Source organism: Neovison vison, chromosome 1 (genome assembly GCF_020171115.1).
Source record: "Neovison vison isolate M4711 chromosome 1, ASM_NN_V1, whole genome shotgun sequence".
NCBI lineage: Eukaryota > Metazoa > Chordata > Mammalia > Carnivora > Mustelidae > Neogale > Neogale vison.
The window spans coordinates 267,646,605-267,669,557 of record NC_058091.1 but is presented as its reverse complement, the minus strand read 5'-3'; the positions used below and the strand labels follow the sequence as shown (position 1 = coordinate 267,669,557).

At 41.5% G+C, this 22,953-nt stretch overlaps 1 protein-coding gene across 4 annotated transcripts in view; it reads right to left on the bottom strand.

Annotated features, from left to right (window-relative positions):
* The window catches only part of EBF1 (EBF transcription factor 1), a 384,990-nt gene that overhangs the window by 96,757 nt on the left and 265,280 nt on the right, over positions 1-22,953 (bottom strand). For 2 of the 4 annotated variants that reach the window (XM_044230428.1, XM_044230443.1), the window contains exon 9: positions 1,506-1,639. In XM_044230428.1, the coding sequence (XP_044086363.1) occupies positions 1,506-1,639 (134 nt within the window). The remainder of the gene's footprint in view (positions 1-1,505; positions 1,640-22,953) is intronic. The other 2 variants (XM_044230435.1, XM_044230452.1) reach the window with 1 other exon arrangement.

The following is a 22,953-nucleotide window of genomic DNA, read 5'->3' as shown; positions in this document are numbered from 1 at the left end:
AGAAGACTTAAAAAGAAAGACAGGCTCTGCTTTGGGAAGATAAACATGCTCAATGATCAACCTTAACTCTCTGCTTACCCAGCAGCACACCTAGAGAGAAGACACAAAATATCTACATGGTCTGATCACTGGTATTATGGGAGGACAGATAGATACAGAAATAAAAAAATCTGAGTTCTAGCTTCAGTTCTGCTACTGACTTCTCTGTGTGGCTACATACATACAATCCACACGCCACAGGCTCCACGCAGCTGCTTTGGGGTTTTGTACTTATTTATCTCTAAACCTTAATGTCTTCATCAAGAACAGATATGTGCTGGATGCCTGGGTGGCTCAGTGGGTTAAGCCTCTGCCTTTAGTTCAGGTCATGATTTCAGGGTCCTGGAATCGAGCCCCGCATCAGGCTCTCTGCTCGGTGGGGAGCCTGCTTCCCCTTCTCTCTCTGCCTGCCACTCTGCCTACTTGTGATCTCTTTCTGTCTGTCAAATAAATAAATAAATCTTAAAAAAAAAAAAAAGATATGTGCTAAGGGTGCTAAGAGGGAAGGATTGAGATGATCTGTGTCAAGGGCTGAGCACAGCGCCTACTGTACAGTAAGTTCCAAAAAAGCTTAGAGAGTCACACAACTGCTTATAAAACAAGCAGGATGAATGAGCTCAGCAGTACCTTATAGACCTAACATGGGTCTTATTCTAAACTTCGGGGAAGTGAAAGAGAATGGGCTCTGGGCATGCTGGATGAGAAGTCTAGGCTCAGAATACAGAAAGAAAACAAAGACATGCTTTCCATGATGTCTATGTAATAGTGATGCTTATGTTTTATAATCTCGAGCTAACGTTGATTATTGCCAGGCAAGTCAACTGACAGGTCAAAATAATGATCACAGTGCTTAGAAAGCACTACACACACAGAACAGAGTCATTTTCATGTGGTTGGGGTCTCATACTAAGCTGCCCGTGATACGTAAATTCTTAGGGCTGGAAAAAGCCTTTGGGTCTTCGAGGTTGCGCTGGTCAATCCCTCACTCTTGGATGAAGAAGCCCTGAATAAGTCAAGAACCACCTACAGCTGCATTATTACCGCCACATGAATGGTGCTCCTTGAGGAAGGGTCTCCAGTAGACCCCATCTACAACTGTTCACGGATTACTATCTTCTTGAAGTCTGAACAGGGCTTTTCCTTTATATTTTGTGACTTTGCATCTCCTTTCCAATTCCCAATATACAATAGGACCTCCACACCAGGGCTAACATAAGAGGACAAATGACAAAACAGAAGCTCGTCTGGTGCTTACAGGCCAGAGGATGGAAGTCATCCCGGTAGAAAGTCGTGCCTCCAGGTGTACCCAACCCATGTCTCCCGGTTTCTCAGAGTTCTGCAGACTAGAGCTGGCCCACCCAGGGTGGTACCACGAAATTCTACACACACTCTATTAGAAATTCAAGTGTAGACAGTATCCTCAACTAGACCAACCTATTAGATATTAATGTTCAGACAACACCTACCTCACTCCAGACCAGCATGGTACCGAATATGACCTGTAACCCATCAAAGAAATTGTCCCCTATGATGATCACAGTCGCGCCTCCCGTCGTCCATCCTTCACTCGGGCTGATGGCTTTGATACAGGGAGTAGCTGCTTTTCAACACACATGAAAAAGAGAAGGAGTCTGCTGTTAGAACCAAACTTTAATGATGGAGACTTGAGAAAAAGAAAGAAAAAATATCTTTTATCTTTCCACTAACAGAAAGTCCCCCAAGATCTCAGCATTTCCTAGCTGCTTTAGGATCTGAAACCTAAGGGTGCAATTTCAGTTTTTAAAAGCATCTGTTTCATTGTTTCTATTGACATACATATATTTTACCCAATCATTTTCAAACCTGAAAGCTTATAAAATAAAACACAGAAGCAAAATTTAATTTATGAGATGCTAAAGATAAAAAAAAAAATTGCGTGGCTTTTTAGAACACACTGGAAACCTTATTGAATTGCTTCATAATTAAACATACTTCCCGAAAAGAAAATCGATAGATTTTTAGATAAGCATTTCTGTCCAAAGGGAAGTGAGAAAGGAGGCCAGAGCAAGAAAATATTCTTGCTCCGTGCCTTCTATCTGTAACACTAACACAGACACATTCCTCATTAGGAATCATTAGGACTTTTTCAACAAATGTCATGGATCCCATTTTATAGATGTAAAGTTTGCAGGTCACTCAGGGTGAATTATGTAACCAAATAGCTGAGTCAGGGCTGAACCACAGAAAGTCCCATGACCTTTGCTTTGTTGCCATTCCCAGGCATAAAACGCTAGAATGGACTTTTAAAAAAATTTCGTATCTCTTTTCTTTCCATTACAAATGGCCCTTGGAGATGGGAAATAATTTGCAAATACCATGATTCTAAACAGACTGGAGGTGGCTTGCCTGGTGAGGATGGCATAATTTCAACAGAATTGCTAGGCATAAACATAATCGTAGGATTATGTTTTTGAAATGGCTCAGAGGACACCAAGGATTTTTAACTCCACGATGCCATGTTGTTGTTCTCATTATTACTTTTATGAACAAGAACAAAGCAAAATTCTAAAGCAAGGGAGATATTGTGCAAGGAGAGGAAACGAGACCCTTCTCTTAATAAAAAGTTTATTAAGTATCCAAGACTGACTTTCCAAATATTGAAGCCAATGAGAGCACCAGTTAATTTTAACGGGAAAAAAACTGGAAAAAAAACTATTGGACTTTGTCAAATTTGGCAACATGTCATGCTTTAACTTTTGCAAGAAGAAAAGAAAATATTAAGCCCAGCCCGGTGGGACCATTGTTCACGTGCCACCACACAAACAAGTAGAATGGGTCTGATTTTGATTCAAATTCATCTTATAAAATAGCACAGAGAAATTAGGAAATATCCAAACTAAACATTTCATGTTGGCTGAACTCATAGTAATGCATTTACAACTAAAACTGGACAGTTCAGATGCCTTTTCTCTCCTTCACTTTCTCCCCAAAACAAAATAATTAATCAAGAAAATGTAAGTGATTCATGACTTGAAAGTTCTTGTCCAATTTTTAACAGACATAAAAGTTGTGATCAATGCTCCACAGGCATAGGACTTTTTCTTAAGCAGAATTTTTCTTTGAAAGTAAAGATGTTTAAATGCATTATTGAGTATTCCCAAACCAATGGCAGAGTATGATGCATGATTTCAAGAAATGTGTAAGAGAAATCAAGTACATTTAACAACTACGTAGAATTCCTAACATAAAAGTAGTTTGGAAACATTCTAGTTAATGTCTCAAAATCTCAATTCTCAATTTCTAACTCAGAGGCCTCAGTTGCTAATGTAGAGTAGAAAGAGCACCCTATCTCCAGATACTTCTGAGAACAGGATCTTGGTTTAACTGAACGGGTCTTCAAGGAGTCCAGCCTAATGGTGAAGTGTGAAGTCCAATGGCATCATTAAATGCTGACCCTGTGACTACCCTCATAAACAACGAAAGAGACTTGAAGTTTATTATCTGTATGAGCTTTTATTTTTAAAATTTTATTTTTGTAATAATGCAAATTTTCTTTAGGTAAGTGTCTTTCTTTAGATATTTCTTTAGATAAGAAGGGATTCCTCCAGGCTTACTTATCAGAGTACAAAGAAGGCAGAACCGGGTTGGTTTAACTTTGAGAGAATCTCCTATAGTAGGATGTTCCGATAGCACGGTCAAGCTGCTTTCAGCCTTGATCCCCTCCACTTCTTTCCATTTGTTGTTTGTAGTATAAAGAAGGCATGTAAGTGTGTGTGTGTGTGTGTGTGTGTGCTTTCACACAGTTCCTAAAGAAAGGGATAATGTTTTCAAATTCTGTGAGGAACCAACCAGAAACAAAGTTATCTATCAACTAGCCAGAGGAAAGAAAGATCTTCTTCAAGCTTCCAGAGATAAGCTGCTGTGGAAACACTCTGTGACACCACCTTCTTAGCTTTTTGGAGAAAAGAACTGTTGAAGGAAGTATTTTGAGGAAAGAGTGACACACCCCTCCATCATCCTACCTCCCCACTCAACCGTCCATTATCCCCGCTTAGAGATTAGATGCCATTCCTAGAACAAGGAAGTCATGCACACCTTTCTAAAGTTGGGCTTCAAAGCATTCTATAGGTGCTTCTATAATTTGTGTGTCATAGAAGTCTTAAGAGGAAGCTCTGTTGTATTTCCCCACTGAGAAGTTTGGAAAATATGTAAAGGACTCATGGGCTGTTCCACTGAGAGACAGAGAGATGGGAAAGGGATGTTACTGGCATTTAGCGCCTGGAAGTCAAAGATGCTAATAGTCAACAATGCATGGAATAGTTTCCCCCAAATGAAGAACTCTAAAATGTCAATAACACAAGGTAGAAGACACTGCGACTAGCTAACAGAGGGGGCCCAGGAGTGGTTGTTAAAAACTCACAGGTCCATACAGGCCAAGGCAGAAAACACAAATGAATACAGCAGCTCCGAGTCTCAGAACAAACATGAGATGGGTGACCCTGACACTAGGAATTGGGGAAGATCTAGCCACTCGTTCCCCTACACAAATGCAGGCCCAGTGTGGTCAGGGCTTCTGGTCTTTTTTTTTTTTTTTAAAGATTTTATTTATTTATTTATTTGACACAGAGAGAGAGATCACAAGTAGGCAGAGCAGCAGGCAGAGACAGAGGAGAAGCAGGCTCCCCGCTGAGCAGAGAGCCCAATGCGGGTCTCGATCCCAGGACCCTGAGATCATGACCTGAGCCAAAGGCAGAGGTCTCAACCCACTGAGCCACCCAGGTGCCCCAGGGCTTCTGATCTTTTGAAAGAAGCTGAACCAGATTTTTATGTGAATTTTCCAATCTTTAAATGCTGGCAACTGATTTAATTTTTTTTGGGAACGTGTAAGCTGTAAGCAAAATATTTTAAACTCTCAGGCTACCGTTTTACACTTTTATCCTAGTCACAAACAAACCTGCCAGATTAAAAGCAGCCCAGGAAATACTTGCAAATGTACCTAAAACTACAGGTACCCGAAAGTTCACTGCAGTATTAACAGTAAAAATATTCAAGAGTCTAGGTGTCTCTAATTAGAAAGTGGCTAAATAAATTATGGTATATCCACACTTTAGGATGTTAGGAGTGTCATGAGAATGGAAGGGAAAGACTTCTATAAACTGACATGGAAAAATGTCAAAGTATATTAGTACGTAAAAAAACAGTTTGTAGTCTAATGAACAGTGTGATCTTGTTTACTTAAAAAATGACAGGGCGCTTCCTCCTCTCTCTCTCTCTCTGCCTGCCTCTCTGCCTACTTGTGATCTCTGTCTGTCAAATAAATAAATAAAATCTTTTAAAAAAAATGACATATAGGAGCTTGTTTATACCCCTGTATATGCACCTGTATATAGTTATGTGAACAAAAGTCTGGAAGGAAATACAACCACTGTCCCCAGTGGGTCCATATGAAACAGCCACGTGGTTGGAATGGGGTCGAGGGGGAGGGAAACCATTAAATTTTACTCTGTAGAAAGCGGTATGATTCGAATGTTTTCAGTGAGCATGCGTGAAGGTAATACATTATCATAACAAGAATTAAGTAACAGAGCATTTAAGTCTGTAAGAGATAAAGGTTGCACTATTTAGAACAAATGTATATTAACTAAAAAAAAAAAAATTGTCCAATGGTGCTGACGAACAAATCCTGAACCTCTCCTTCTCTCTTCTTTTTGGGTAAGCTTTACTCTGAGAAAGCCCAGACCACATCTGAAGCAGCCAAGGACTTGTTTTTTCTTTCATTCAGCAGAGCCAAAGAGACACCAAAAGGAAGAAGAGAAGAAGAGGTTATTTTTAATAGCCACAGTAGATGTGTTCCATAGAATTTGAAGGTGCAAAGATTTATAAATGATTCAATTCAGCCCAGGACTGTAATAATCAATACAATCCTATCTCTATGAAAATATTATGAAATTGGGGAGGGGAGAGGATTTGATTGAATACAAAGCCACTTTCACCAGCCAAGTCTTGATTTAATTAAGAAAAGATTCTTCCTTCCTCACCAGTGAATTTTCACACTCTAGGTAACCACAAAGACAGAGAGCCAATTCCTGGTTCTAAAACTCATTAAAAATTAAAGTTGAAGTTGATGTTTTTTTCCTTCTTTTTTTTTTTTTTTACCTCTTCCCCCACCCCCAACAGCCACCAAAGTAGAGGAGATTTTCTTTCCTTCAAACTATGACAATAACATGATTACCCTACCACAGTTTAGCATAATGGCTCTGAAATGCTCGTGGCACATTGCAGAGTTAAAGTGGAAATTATTAGGTAGCTCTTCTTTGTTATAATAATGATCACTCCACAAATAAAAGCTCTTCTCCCAAAGGTACTGCAAGGCACAAAATGCTAATTCTGAAGATTATGTGTGTGCTTTTATTAAATATTACCATGCCCTGCCTGTTTGAGGGCTTCTCTGCTCTGATTGTTTTATGAGTACCCATGTTAATGTCATTCCCATCTTGCTAGCAGCAGGCACACATTTTAGCGTTTGTATGAGAGTTGATCAAAGGCCACGTGCTGGGGGAATTGCTGAGAAAACACGGACAAGCGATAAAAATCTAACAGATTAATTGGTTTAAATTTCATTTCAGGGTGTTGAACTTTGGCTGGGGACTCTAATACTACACCGTGAGTCAGGGCCTCATTACCAGATTTCCAATTTGCTTCTGAACAATGGTCGTGGCGAGAAGAAAAAGAGAGGGAAGGATTGGGGGTGGGGGGGTGGGGAGAGAAAGAATGAATGAATGAAAGAAGGAAGGAAGGAAGGACGAACTCATTCAGCCTCCAATAGATATTTAACAGCTAACGGTCTGTGTGCAGACAATCCAGGGCATTTACATTTCCTTCTGCTCACCACGGAAGGCAGATGCAATCACGGAGGCCCTCAGCAGTTTAAAATTCTCAGATTTGTCCAATCAGTGTTACAAGGTTCAAGTGCCTTCTCACTCACACCGGTAGCATCAGGCTCTTTACCGCAAGGTGAATTTGTAAGTTAGAATCGAGCCTCCGCCTCTGATAGAAATGATCTATTTCACTGATAGAAAGCCAGGGCCAGGAAAGCCATGTTTACCTCAGGGTTTATGGGTGGCCTTGGGGATAAGGGTTAATTGAGCTCAGAGGTGCCTGCCCATTGAGGTGAATTAGTGGTGTGTGAAGCTATCAGCAGGGTCCTGGGGCTGCTCTTACTTTGGCCTCCGAAATCTCTTGTACTGTGATCAATACCTCACTTGTTTGGGGGTAAGATGACCTGGGTGCAAGATTTATCATCCCTCATCACCAAAATGAGGCACTGGTGACAGTTGAGGTCCTATTATGAAAGTCTCATTAGACATGCTTTGTTTGGCTCTTCTCTCCATTCCTGTATTTTAAATATGCTGGGGGAAACAACCCTTCCACAGTTGGTAAAATGTATAAATTGAGAAACGTTCTAATCCCCTTCTAAATCTCAAGATAAAATTCCACTAAAATAGAGATGAGCTGATTTGCCATCTCCGTTGTGTATAGCGTGTGAAAGGAGGTAAACTCTCCTTCTCCAGCATCCTGTTAGCCAGATCTCTCGATTAATGAGCATTTCCACAGAGCAGATAACTGATGCTTACAATGGAGGTGAAAATGCTGGCACCAGCCCTTACTGGCTCCCGAATAAACACAGAAAGATGCAATTGTGTTAAATTGATTAACATTCAGAGTACTACAGTATTTGCAAATGGGCCACAGCTCCAGCTGTCCAAATTCCACCTCTCTCACTCAGGGCAACCTTGAAGCAGTCACTTAGCCTCTCTAAGGCTCTTACCCTCTCAGAGCAGTGGTTCTTGCTCACAGACTTGTGGCAAAATGCAGAACGTGCCTGCTTGTGTTTTGTTGTTTTCCGATGTGCCAGGCACTGGACCTGCTCGTTGCTGCTCTAAGAATTACTGTTATCACCAGTTCTCCACAAGCCAGAGTTGATTCATTCACCAGAATCCCCAACAGCCTCATCACTGAAGGTTCTGAAGTTTACTGTAAAACTTTCGTAGGAACTTCCAATCCAGGGACTTGCTACCTAGCCAGCTAAATTGACTGAGGAGCTGGGTGTGGCATCAGTCCCTCTAAGAAAGGATTATTTTTAAGGCTCTCATTTGCCTGGAATGAATATTAAGGGTGATCTTTTCAGAAATAAGGAACTGACTTTATTGTCATTGTCCCAAAGTTTGAGACTTGTGAAACCCATGAGCTCAGCCTGTTTCTGTGTGGTACCTCTGACCTCATATAATCTCAGGTCCTTATCCCTCTATCTATTTGATTTTGGTGAAGTTGTGCTTGAGACCAGGCCCATACCCAAGAATGACAGGGACACTAAGTACTCCTACCTGGGACTCAATGCACAGATACTTGCTCTTCGTGTTAAGTCAAGACAATCGTTCTTGCTGTGTTTTTTAACTGAAATGACGACTTTCTGGTCTACCCCCAGATCAGCAGCACCAACACCTGTATTCTGTGATCCAGACAGCTCGTAGCTACCGGCCAGGAGGGAGGGCAAGCAAGTTTGTCCCTAATGGGGAGACTGACCCTCTATATCTTCACCCTGCACGGGATAGGAATCTCTTCTGGGTTCACCAACCTTCCAGCTGGATGTCTGGAACCAATAGCTGTGATGGTGTGCAAAGAATGTGCAAAATTCCCTTTCAGTATGCTAACTTCACCATGGACCCCTAGTCAGCTAATAAACAAATAAATAAACATAGCTCTCGAATACAAATAAACAAACAAATAAAGCTCTTGAATTACTAGATTTATTTCTGCCTTCCTTAATTTTTTTCAGTAATTGCTTTATGCAGTTAAGCATTTTATTGTTTATTAGGGTCTTCATTTTGTTTTGTTATTGGTCTGCATTTATTGCCCCATCCACTAGCATATCTAGATGCTACTTGGCAAAGAGATTTGGCCCGTGTCTGTGTCTGTGCGTGTGACACTTTGAAGAGAAATGTAACCCGTGATACAGAGACTTCTCAATACCAGACGCAATTAAATGTATTAAATATTAAATGAGGAGATTGAGGATTTCAAGTGTTTTTCATCCTTTATTCTGAAATGACTTGATTTGGCAGAGCCCCTCGCTTTGACAACATTAATGGCTCTCGCAGAAAAGAAGAAAAGGAAAAAATCCGTAGTCAGTAGATGGAAATGTAGACCCAACATTCATCTGCATTAAGGGACTGTTACCCTAACGCGGATACCTAAGCGTATCTTTAGCTAAATTCCAAATTATGCCGTTGGCTGAATGCAGAGACGGCCCAAATTGTATATGCTTCCTCTTTAATTTGCAGGTTTACTTACTCTATTCTGAATCAGCAAAATTCCTCAACAATCCGTGGACAGAGAGAGCGCCGAGCAAAGGAAGGACAGAAATCCAGTGCAACAATTGTAATCTGTACTCTGGGACAAGCACTTTCCGATTTCTGAGTTTGCCTATCTGAGATCTACCACCCTGTGCAGGATCTGTACGCAGGGTTATTTAACAATTTAGCAGTGAAAAATCTTGACATTTTGATGTACCTGTAACTTCTAAATTGCACTTGAAAGACTTGTTGAAGGCTTTTTGATTCAATGACAGGCAACACAGCATTGTTTCATAATATGCAAAAATTGTTTGTTAACACTTCGGAAGCTCAGAATTTTATAACTCAGGAGGTGAGAACGTGCTGTTTTCCATTTCACATTGGCTCTGCCAAATCCGAAATTAAAATGTACAAAATATTAATCCTACAACCACCAACGGCAAATATTGCCACTGTTTTTTGGTTTTTGTTGTTTTTTGTTTTCTTTTCTTTTTTTCTCTTGTTCTGTGATCACCAGCCACACAATTGGGGCGGGGGGGGGGAATATTGTGGAAGGTGGGACAATCCTCAAAATGAATTATGCATGGATCCAATTGTGGTATTTGTTGCAACAATAGTAAGTTCACTTGCCTCTGATTATACAATAAGTAAATAACTCTTTTCTTCCTGACAAGGAGAACTTTCATGCACAAAATTTATTTTTAGCTCAATTCTCCTTATTATCCTGTTGTAAGAAAAGTTCGAGATATGAAAGCTAGGGAAAAAAGGAAAATGAAATTAACTTTCCAAAAACGGGCAGCCCATATTGGGCAAAGAGGAAACAATTTTCAGGTTAAAAAAAAAAAAAAGTAACATGGAAGTGCTTCTTCAAGGAATACTCAAGTCTTTATTTGCAGGCAATCTTCCTGGGCCTGAAAAATCATAAAGTCAAATACGAGCAAGTCTAGTGGAAAATCTGTGATGTTAATCTTGGCTAGAGTCGTATTTTTAACAGGCCTTGAATGTGTGTGCTGGATTATGCAGATGGTCATACAGGAATCGGCCTGATAGGATTAAACCTTTATGCTGAACTCTGCTCCATCTGTTCGCCAAGGTTTGCCTTTCCTTATCTGAATATGAATTTTTAGCCTCCTTGTGTCTGGGAGCCGGACTAAAGGCAACACTGAAAACATATCTGTGTGCAGATAATTTAACATTTCATTAGTTAGTCTCGGTTGATATCAGCTTGGTCTTCTTCTAGAAGACATTTTTTGCAATGAATTTTCCTAAGAAGGAATTTAAAACTATGGCGGCTCTCTTGTCCTTGTTGTCGAGGGTTTATTTAGTCTTTTTCCTACTGAATTCTAGGACTCATTCAATACACTGTCATGACACGAGGTTTACCCTCATATTTGCCCATAAATATCGAGCAGGAAGGCTGGGTACCCTCCCTGCAGAATCTGACTGTGAGAAAAGATGAGACACACTTAGATGAACGACCCAAGCAGAATATATTCATGTATTTTTTTTTTCCATTACAAGAAGATTGGTATTCATCATCATTTGATAAAATTAGCTACCCCAGCCATTTCTGTCATCTTCTCTAGGATTTCTATATCTGCAAGGAGGCTCTTTTAGGAGTAGGGGTTTGTAACTCAGAGTTTTCGTCATGAATGAAACAGGCTAACATTTATTTTGCCCTCCTGTGCATACCTCCCCAGAAGAGGTGAAGTTACTTATTTTCCAGCTGGAAAAGTTGGCTGGGACAAGTTTCAGGGCAGAGGCCAGTAAGTAACCAGTAAGCCAGAGCCTGATAGATGGCTCTGGGGTTTCCAACCCTGTGACAAAGGAAAAGGGAGGGCTGTGACTGCTGGGCTCAGCGAAGCAAACAACATGCAAATGAATGAATTAGTGGTGTAAAAGAAAGATCCTTTAGAATCCTCCTTTGTGGCTGGTTTATGGCAATGCGATCATTAGATGTGTTCCACGTAGGCTTGTGATGGAAACGCACAGACTGCAGCCCTCCGAGCCGGAGTCGTAAGATGTGAGATCCCTCTAGCAGTCGCGGAGGGCTCCAGCGCTTTCCATGATCCCCTTGGTAACACTGGCTCTTGGCTCTGCGTCATTACGAATGGCAGGGGCCAGCAGCTCATCAAAAAACTCAGGCTCTTCCACACACAGGCCTAGTTATTAGGTTTACAGAGTACCCTTGACCAGACAGCCAGAGGGCCAAGAGCAGTGAAACTTTGGACTGAAGCTTAAGGTGACTTACGTATATTGGTACAAACGTACATATGACGTCTTATACAACATTTGTCTTTGGCATATGTTTTTGGCAAGAATTGTAGTCTGGAGGTAAAAGGTGGCTCCCTTTCAGGAAGCAGGTGATGAAGCTCACTATAAGTCATCTCTTGTAAAATGAACACACGGCCCTAGTTATCTACTCACCACACTTTATTGTAAACGAGGACACCGGATGTTCAATCTCATTACTGAAGCCTGCTTTTGCCCAATACGGTAGTCACTAGCCATATGCTGCTACTGAAATTTTTTAATTAACTAAAAATTCAATAAAAGTAGAAATTATTTCTTGGTCATACTAGCCACATTTCATGTGGTCGATAGCTACATGGGACTGGTGACCATCATCTCGGACAGCACAGAGACAGAACATGTCCATAGTCACAGAAAGTTCTGTTGAACAGCACTGATCTGAGGAGCAAGTTTAAACAACTGAGCCTATAATTGATAAAGAACAACCAGAGCTACCATTTAGGAGCTACCTTTCCTATGCCAGAACTTGTGCTAGGAATAATGAATCTCTAATCTCTTCAACAGTGATCACAAAATCAAATGCTCCCAGAGCCAAGCAGGAAAGTAACTCAGATGGGCTAGGGATGACACCACGGGAGAGGTGTGGAATGTGGTTAACCATGGAGTAGTGTCTGCCCCACCCAAAAGGGACCCAACTCCTCCGTCTGACCTAAGTGTTGCCATTTGAAAACAGGGGTCCAACCCTGCCAGCTCTTCTGAATATAAAGAGAATTTGCAGATCTCCGTGTTTAGGTAAAATCTCCTTATTTTTGATTGTAAAAGCAACAAATACATAGTTTCTGAAAGCACCATGTGACCCAAACCTGAAAACGGCTTCAAGCTAGATTGAGCCCATGATGTGATACCCAAGTATGTACCTTCTAAAATTCTGAAGGGCCCAGAATCATCTTTTAATTATTAATTTCTGCAACTACACAACTAATACTGCCACTGGCTCATGAACAATAAACCGACACCACAGCCACTGTCCCTTCTGCCTCTGATGGTTAGAGGCGTCTCCCATAACAACATGCAAGACCACACCCGACTAGCCTACCCCCGCTGTGTAGAAGGTTTTCTGCAGTTTGAGGGACAAGCTCTCAGGTCCTAAAGGATTTCTATTGTCATCATGCAAGACAGCATAGAGAGTGGGTTTTTAAGGAAACTGTGTTTTGAATGTGAGCAGCATCTCAAAATCAACCTTGCCCAGACTTCAGTAATGCACAACTCCTGCTCTGGGCTTCTCAGAATGGTAACGCTTCTATTTCTCTTCATGACCAAGGCTGCTACTGCTCACGTATTTGACTGAATTTTTGTTATTGCGAGCCTTATCGTTTGGAGCCAGTTTCCTCTCCTCCCTGACACATTCAGGGACGCTGCGCTCCAGTGTTTTGTTATAGCCCAGATGTTTCCGTGGTGATGATCAGTGACGTCACAAGCACCGGAATGTGTATCATCAAATGTATCCAGACAGAGGAGCAAAGTAGAGGGGGACAGATTGACTGACTCAACTTCCTCAAAAATTATTCTTTGGAGTCTGGGCTGTTCAGTCTGGACTGCAAAGAGCAAACACTCATGCTTGCCTGTTTGTCATTCATTTCTACTCTCGGATTATTAATTATGTGGTAAATTTTGTCTATGTACCAAAAATCCAGATTAACTTTCCTCACATGCCAACTTTCAGAATGTTACTGCTCTGCTCGAAAGCTTTCTGTTGTTTCCCCTGAGCCTACAGGACCAAGTCCGCCCTCGTGAGTCTGGCCAGTTCTCCCCTTCCAACCTCATTCCCCATTTCTCCCAAACTGGAAGCAGGACTTGGCAGCCGTTGGGACCCCTGGCTCTGGGTTCGGAAGGCCTCAGCTCACATCACAGCTTCCCTTGGGTAAATTGCTTTTCACAAGCCTCAGTTTCTATCACTTTAATTGGGGGTAACAATTTTATGAGAAGCCATCTCATGAAGTTGTTGTGAGGTTTAAATAACTTAATCCATGTGTGCAGGGCTCTGCATGGAGAAAGCAATGAGTAAATGTGAGAGAGAATGGAAAAGATGAGATGTTGCAGGACGAGGAATGGGAATATAAGGAAAAAGAAAATGAAGATGAGACGACAGGCTCTTCAAACATGCTTTACACATTTCCATCATTTCTTTTTCAGGAAGACTCTATCCAAACAGTGCTCTATCATAAAGACTTAGGCCTTCATAAAGACATAAAGGTCTTCGGCATGAAACCATCTCTTCCTAGCCCAGACTACCAAATGCTCTTTGGTGAATTTCATATCTTCCCCATTCAATTGTCACGAGTACCTTCCCTTGAACTTTTAGCTTGATGTGTATGAATGTGCAGAGCTGGGATTACACATATGAATGCAAATTAAACCCCCAACAGTCAACACACCCCCTGCAGGCAGGGACCTCATTCAGTCACAAACTGGGGAGACAGTACCCTGCGCTTAACCAATACCTGACAATTAACTAGCACTGTGAAGTCTTCAAAGGGTTTGCCCATGCATTATCTCAATTATTCTTAATGTCAACCCTGAAGAGCAGGCAAGCAGATGTCATTCTAAATTCTACTTGACAAACGAGGTAACTGAATTTGAGAGACTCTCTTGAATTTGAGACTCTTGAATGTCCACACTGGTTGATAAAGTCAAATATTTAAAACACCTAAACTCCCCTTCAATTTTGGTATTTATCTGAAATTTATGCTCAGTTTGGCTAAAACACTCATTTCAATCATGTAAATACTACAGCCAAAGTCCCATAAAATCTTAGTTGTGCAATTCCTATTCCCAAGATAGAGTGTAGATATTTATTAACTTTACAGAATATTACTACTCTATTTCCAAGTAAAGTTATTTTCCCCCTAAGACTCAGCCCCACATATGAATTATAGTAAAATCTCTCTCTACCTTCTTCTATTTCCAAGTTCAAAAAATGGCATCCTAATATAATACTACAGGTGCCAATTTAAACACAGGAACACTGGAAATACTGCCAGACTTCCAGGCTTAGAAGCGTTTCTATTGTTACAAGTTGGACTGCTAAACACACAGAGTCTGAACATCAAATATGAGTGTAGCAGCACTATGGGAACTTACATTTTTAAAGTGTAGAGCAGTTCCCCTTAACTTTCTTTTTCAATCTGGACACTATCCATCTCAATAGTGTTCATTAAAGAATTTTGCACATACAAAGAAAATAATAAAAGATCACTGGCTAAATAGGTTATCTTAAAATAGTACCTTAATAACATTTTCCCCAACTTTTTTTTTTTCCTTTTGAGCAACAAGGATTGAATTCCACCGGCTTTCACTAACCAAATCAAGAAGAGTTTCTATGATTCTGCCAAAGTTGAAAGGTAGAGGAATCTGAGGTCTGACTTTATTGATTTGTTGCTCATAATAGTTACTGGAAGGGCACAGCTGGTTTGATGATTCAGCCAGAAGATTTTAGCAAAGAACGACCAAAACTGTATTTTCCTTCTCTATAGAGAAATGATAAAATACATTGGAACTCCTGGGACAGAGTCCCCTCATCCATAGTCCCACACATAATATACCTAAAAACATCTGCCTCAGGCCTCACACAAAGTAGGTGCTCAGCATCTGTTGGATTCTGATCTGTGCCCGAAAAGTAGTAGACAAATAATAAAGAATTAAAGTTCTCAATTGGTACCAACCACATAAATTTTAATCATTCTCCTAAAAAATAGCCAAAGTCTATTGCTATTTGTACATATGCTGCATATGCTCGTCTCTTGAAATTTTTCTTGCTTTGCCCCAAGGTCAATGAGAGGAACCGATGTGATGAAGAGAGGCCCTAAAGCTGACATTGTCTGCACCTCTATTCCCCATGTTCTCCTGCCGCATGTCTCCCCAGAACTGCGGGCAGAGAATGTGGGTTTGAGTAACTGGTGTCCTGCTGATTACAACGGTCAATTAAATAACCCAGAAACCCAGGAGCATATGTTCACATATACAATATTGATTAATTTTGGAGATTGGGGTAAAAATATATTAGTACTTGGGTTCCGCTTTCATGCTTAGTGGTCAGATAAGTATTCGTCCAATTCAGATCTATTTCTGCACCCTGTGGGCTCTAGAGTGTTACTTTTGTGTTTCACTTTCCTTTTCCTTCTCTGGTTACCGTCTGGTTTCCCATGTCGGTGCCTCTACTATGACTGACCAGCAGCATATGTTTAAGCAGGATTTTAATTACGAGGCCATCTCCCAGCCAACTCGCCCAAGGCAGACTGGCAGAAAAGTTCTACAATCCACGTCCCAGACCTCTCTTGCTCCTCTCCAGGTAAATCTCTTTTTTTCTGAAGATGCTAAAATCATGCTGATGGAATCATATTCATCTGATAAGGATGATGACCACCTAATTTCTATAAAGTTTCATTTCTGTCCGCTGAGTATTTCAAGTTGCAGGGCTGGCACAGGGAGATTAAGATGGGGTGCCTGATAGTGTGACGTGATACCAGGATTTTTTTTATCTTAACCCAGAAAAGCACCTTCCCATATATCACTGCACATGCCAACTAACAAACCCTGGGGATTTAGCACAGATCTGGCTTTTCAATTTGCCTTTGAGTAACGTCATCAATTTGCTTCAATTGAAGCAGGAATTATATTACATGATCAAATAGCAGTAGAATTTCTCTCCACCTCTGAAGTCCAATGCGAGGAGATTAGCATTGACTAAACAGTGGGAAAGAACAGTGGTGATGATCAGTGAGGTCCAAATGCTACAGATGCAAAAACCAAACATTTTCTATTTGGCCACAGCCAAATCTTTGAAGGATGGCCTCAGTTTCCCTCATTTGCTATATGGAGAGAATAATAGTAGCGCCCTCCTATGGTGCTTAAGAGTATTAAAAGAGATGGTACAAAGGGCTTTAAGCACTGAACCTAATGGGTGGGCAATGCTCAAGGTCCCTATCATAACAGCAAAACCATCATCACTCAAAACAGTGTCTAAAGCTAACACTTTACTGGGCAAAGAGTTCTGTTAGCTTATGGTTAAGAAAATGCATTGGACCCATATCTCCAAGTCAAAGAGAAACCAACCTATGGAAAATTCTCCAAGTTATTTTTTCAAAGAACGTATCTCAGACTAGCTCACCTTCCCTGTTAGCCTCCTCCTAAGCATCTAATACTTTGTCCCCACATGGAATTTGGACACGATTCTCCCTCTGCCAAAATTGCTCTTTCCTCTTCACTTGACAAAACGCTACTTGTTTGTTTTCTAAATTTTAAAAGTATCCCTGATTTCTTCAGACTTGGCTGAGTCCCCTTGTTTAAAGCTCTCTGAGCAGTCTGTATTTTCCTTTTGTAGTGCTTACCATCATTGCATTTAAGTAATTTAAATTAATTATTTTTTGCAATTATTTACATAATATTTACACACACACACACACAGGACTATATACCTCAAAATGTCAAGAGCTGGCCTTGCCTTGTTCACCTGTGCATCTCTTTTGTCTTATACAATAGTAGTCAATCAATAAACATATGTTAAATAGATGAATGGATGAATGAGGGAAAGAGATAGAGAAGAATCACTGGAGTTGTTAGGATAGGAAGGAAGTAAACAGAGTAGTTTAAAAGTTGACAACTCTTCCCCTTGTCCTTAACAATCATCAGTACATCCACATTGGGCTTCCTAAATGGATAGGCAGCGGCTCCTTGGAATCTGTTTTCCTAATTTTCCTAGGCTGATATGGCCCCCAGTCCAGCAGCAGGGACTCTATGCTCTTGGGGGCTAAAATTAGCACCAGTAAGCTCCTCCTGCAGTGGGCTCTAATCATGCAAAGGCCCAGGTGGGCCTTGCTGACAGATGTTAAGGTTAGAAGGAAGGGTAGCAGCCAGATGAGAAAACAGAGCCACCCCCTTCCGGAGGTACCAGCACTTCCTGTCTTTAGGCCTGGCTGGTTCCTGCCGGCCCACCCCCTCCCCCATGCATCAGTTTCAACACAGTTGCTGCTCTTTCTGTCATTTGAACTCAAATTCTATCTCGGAAATTGATGGGCGATTCTGCCCCTGACAACACAATGTCAGCTTTGCTCAGTGTCCAGCTGGTTCCGTATATATTATCATAATGTGCTGCCTGGGTGGACCCTGGCTGATTCTCTCCCTTGACTCAAATCCTCCTTTCCACACTAATTTCTGCCCTCTGACATGTAGACACTACTTGTTTAAAAATAAAAACAGAATTAACAGCTTGGGAAACATTTTGATTTTTAAAATCCTATAAGGACAGTAAACATATTCTAATGGTAAACTGAACTAAAAAGATTTTCTTAAAAATTTTTTTTAATTTTTTTTTTTGTTTCCCAGGGTCCTACCCTGTTTCCTGATGACTTGAAAGAATTATTACTTCCCCCACCCTTAAGCCCTCTAAAACACTTTCCCAAACTTCAGTCCTGATTTTGTTTCATCCCAGTATCACTTATGCTATGACCGCCTTAATATTAACTAATTAATCTAGCCGCTATTTTTGTTTAGATTTTCTTTTTCTTTAAATTCAGTCTTGTCCTAAGCAATGACAACAGAGATCACGACTTTGGAGTGCCATGTTTTTTTGTTTGTTTGCTTACTTGCTTATGCATCAGGATAGACATGTTAACTCTTTAGAAAAAAATTTTTTTGGTAGTGTTTTCCCCTCATCACCTAAAATCTTCACACGTACTGCATGGAAACCTACTCTAGAAGCTCACTGCTAACCATTAAGTGGACTCAACGCTAGCACCTCAGCTGAAGAAATTCAGAGAGAAGAATGTCAGGGGAGAGCTACCTAAAGTGATGGTGTATGCAACACACTTGAGGACTTTTCCAGGCCTCCTGGAACCCACTGTTAACCTCTTGCAGAAATGCTCAAGGTGAAGGGAAGTTGGCCTTAGATCTATCCTGTGGAATGACCATCACCTTGGCATTGTAGTGGCCACTCACCAGGTGTGTCTAACACCTCAGGGGACAGGAGACCTCTCTCACAATCAGCTGGATTCAAACAACAAATCATCAGGACTTGAAGGACTCTACTAACTTCCTCCTTTAATTGATGAGGAAATCTAAGTACATACTTGAGGTCCTGAAGAAAGGTAGAGGCAGACTCAGTTTTTATTGATTTCTGAACGTATAACTAAAAATGTCCAAACAAAAGTGTTTCAAACCCATTCTTGGCCACTGACCCTAAATATCTCTTCTTCAAAAGTTAATGACCAGTACACAGAAGCTTTCATTTGCATGTTCACATCACTTGAATCCTCTGAAATTCTCGAGTGACGTTCCTGTTTGGAACAATCAATTATCTAAATAAGCACAGTTGGAAATATAATGATTTTGTAGCCAAATATAAGACAAAAGCAATATGTTTTTAAAAGTTCTGTCATTGTGGTCCAAGATATAAGCAGAAAGCCTCACTCCTTGCCTCCCACCATGGTCCTCCCCACATGCTTTGTGCTCATTAAAATAAGTTAGGTGTGGCTCACTCATTTATTAGGTCATTCAAAATACCAAATACTGGACGTTTCCCAAAGTTGATGGGTTTGTCAAGAAATTCATATAAGAAAATCCATATCAGTTTCCCATGTTATTTGTAGCAAGAGGTTTAGTAATCCTTCAGCACCCTAACAAGGAGACTGTTAGTATCCCAACAGTCCTTTAACTCATGGTCTCACAGCTTTCCCTTGGTCTCCTTTTTCTCTACCTTGTATACATGCCAAGGAGACCATATGGTCAACAAATGATTTCTACAGAGATGAGTTAGAACATCCTTGCAAAAAAATAAAATATTATCAGCCTCCTTCTTATCTTGCCAACCCCATAGAAAACATACCAGTCATCAAATAAAATGCATGTTTTTTTTTATTTGACTAGCAGAATGTGGTACAGTCATGGGAAAAATAGGTTATTGAAGGAAAATAAGCTGTAAGGTAAACATACACAGTATGCCATTAAAACGAAAAAAAGATATGCTCTGGGCTAACTTTTGAAAGGTCTATTTAAGATACCAGCATAAATACCTTCCTTGTACTGAGGAAAAGTAAGAACAGTGGGATAAGAGATGGAAAGAGTTTTAGCATAATATACAGAGCAAGTGGTTGAAAGTACAGACTCCAAAGTCAGGCTCTCCAGGTTTGAACCTTAGATATATACTACTTTTTTGCTGTGTATCTCTGAGAAATGTATTCTACTTCTCTTAACTCTGTTTCCTCATCTTGACAAGGGGTGCCTCTAGCATTACGTGCCAAGCAAAGGAAGAGCTCAGTGAGGCTCACTGTCCTTATTCTTAGTACTATTAATATGCACAACTATGTGGGTAGGTACACGAGGGGTGGAGCCCCGGGTCTGATTCTAATTTGTTCTGGGGCTTTGGGTAAGTTACTGACCCTCTAGAAATCCCAGTTTTCTCCTCTATGGGATGAGAAATGGGATTATATTGTATTATATTTTATATTATATTAGAAATGGAAATAATAATCGTTACAGCTCATGAGATTTGTTGAAGGATTTTATGATGTAAGTAACATAATGAGTACGGTACTAGCACAGAGTAACCGCTCCATAAATGATAGCTGATAAGAGCCCTCAAATAGCAACAAGGGCAATTCTACTACTACACATTACCCCCTGGCCTGGTCACCACCAAGCAGGGCAGCAAATTCTGAGCAGTATTTCTACTTTGCCAGCAGTGCTGTGTGTGGGGTCAGATTCAAATAAGGAAAACACAGATCACCTGCTTCGCAATGACCCGTGGCTCCCAAACTCTTTCGTTCACCTGACACTGAGTGCTTGCTGGCTATCGAGTCCCCAACATTAAGATTTCTATTGTTACCCACTCTACAGACTACTCTGGGTATACCCTGAAAATCAGTCTTCGCTCACGTCTTTATTTATTATCTTGACTTCTTGCCACGTCCTTTTTTATTGCAAGAGAAGACAAAAGACAACTTCCCCGCTGCTCAAAGAAAAAGACCCAACTTGAGGCTTGAAAATTGGGCCCCTCTGTGCTCTACTTTTGTGACACATCTGGATATTCTTAGCCCTCATGTTCCGTCCTTTCATCTGTCTTGCTTTTTCAAATAGGAAAATGTAATGTGCCCTCTACATAACAAAGCACGACATCAGTATTTATCTATGGTAACGTGGACCCTTCACCAAAATGCTCTTGCCCAAGTGGGCGCTGCTGGAGTTCTGCACCCAAACAGGTCATGTGAAGGGCCACCGTCTAAGCCTAAAGTTCAGTATTGTTCATTCTCAGCCCTTGTGTTTCGAAAGCATGTTTCTGTCAGGAAGCTGGAGAGATGTTCCAGACCTTTCTCTCAGGATCTTCGAGAATCTCAGAGAGACCACTGCAAGCCTACGCCAACTTGAACTGGAAAGGCATCACGGTGGGACCCCAAGTCACCCAACCTGGTTGGGTTGGTTAATCCAGCAACCATAACGTTACCCCCCCCCCCATTTCACACTTTACGAGCATACCATGGACAAAGAGCACTAAATGGAGTCTGAAAGAAACTATGTGAATGTGAGAAGATTACATCCTATCACTAGGTCTCTGTTTCTTTCTCTGAGAAAGAAGGGGATGTGTTAGATGACCTTCTATACTTGCAATGACTCTTCACATGGCATGAGCTCTCACCCTAGTGAGGGAGGAGAGATAAATTGGGTTGGTACGTTTCTCTTTGTTGTTTAGTTCCCATTCACTCATCCAGTTTGAGTTGGTTGGGGTTAGACCAATAATATACCTTCCAGAGGCCACATGCAGCCCTCCCTTTGAAAGGCCTTAAGAAAGTCTCTACAAGTTCAAAGGAAGTCAATAGGCAAACTCCTTCTAGGCTACTTATGCAAAAAGTAAATTGATAAGCCAAGATCATCTGGAAAAAGGACTCTCAAAATGTTTGACTTTCTTCCTATTTTGAACACTTGCACTATTGATAGAATGAGGAGCAATGTGGAGGAGCCCTCTCCGGCACAGCTAACTCCCTGGTGAGCTTCCAAGGACCGGCAGGGAAGAGCAAAGTTATAAGCAACTCAGAGTGATCTTGCCCTGGGCTTTTGTGACACACTAGGAGTCCATGTAATTGAAAATGAGTTCATCAAAGCCCTGCTTGGCCCCCCAAACCATTTCACAATTGCCACGGACCATAGTCTGAGCATCTCACGTGGGCCAGACTAATCTGGTTCTCGGAGGCTCTCTGAGCCTCAACTCCTGCCATCCTCCCACTGACTGGGAGCAACAGGAGTCATCCCAGTCTCCCCTGGGGTCCTTGAACTCACCGAAGCAAAACAGCCCTTGCACACACTGTCCCCTCTTCCCAGAAATTTGTGTCTGTCCCTTTAACCTAGTGAAAACTTACTCAGCTCTTAGGTTTTGGCATAAATGTGATTTCCTCAAGGAAGTCTTCCCTGACCCCTCACTCCTCCCCACTCCTTTTGTACAGAACTCCCATGAGTTGCTTGTAAGCTGTGCGTAATATCTTTCTTCCCTCTTTACATCATAGATTCTGTGAAGACAGGGACTGCGTCTGCCTTGTGCTATTGCACCCGAGCTTGGTGTCTGGTCTGTACTGGATGCTTAGAACGAGTAAGTGAAGGAAGGAATGACTGGAAGTCCACCTTACTGACACCTTATTCCTTGGCTAGAAAGCCGAAGAAAGGACTACACCACAAATAGCCAGTGCATTGCTTTGTTCCCCTGAAGCCCTGTTTCTCCAAAGGCACCTCCAGAGGAGGGGAGGCATGTGTCAACAGCTTCAATTCTGAGTGCCCAAAATTATGTGTGTTAAAAGGCAGTCTAGGGGCGCCTGGGTGGCTCAGTGGGTTAAGCCTCTGCCTTCGGCTCAGGTCATGGTCTCAGGGTCTTGGGATCGAGCCCCGCATTGCACTCTCTGCTCAGCGGGGAGCCTGCTTCCCCCTCTCTTTCTGCCTGCCTCTCCACCTACTTGTGATCTTTTTTGGGGGGGAAAAAAAAGGCAGTCTAGAGATGACCCAACCCTGCTCTCACTGAACACATACCAAACGGAGGCCATGGAAGCCAAGAAACCGGCCCAGAGTCACACAGCTAGTTCCTGGCAGAGTCGGGTCAGAAATCTAGCTCTTCCATCAGACAGCCTCCCCTCCCTCCGTTAGATCCAACTGATGCCTACTAACCACCTCATAGAGCCTCATTACACAGAAGGGAGAAGAGGGGACCTCTCCTTTCTACGGGAACCTCCCTGCTGTCTCTGAGTTTGGAGTAATCTTCCCAAGCCTGAATCATCTTTCTCTGCATGTCCATAAAACA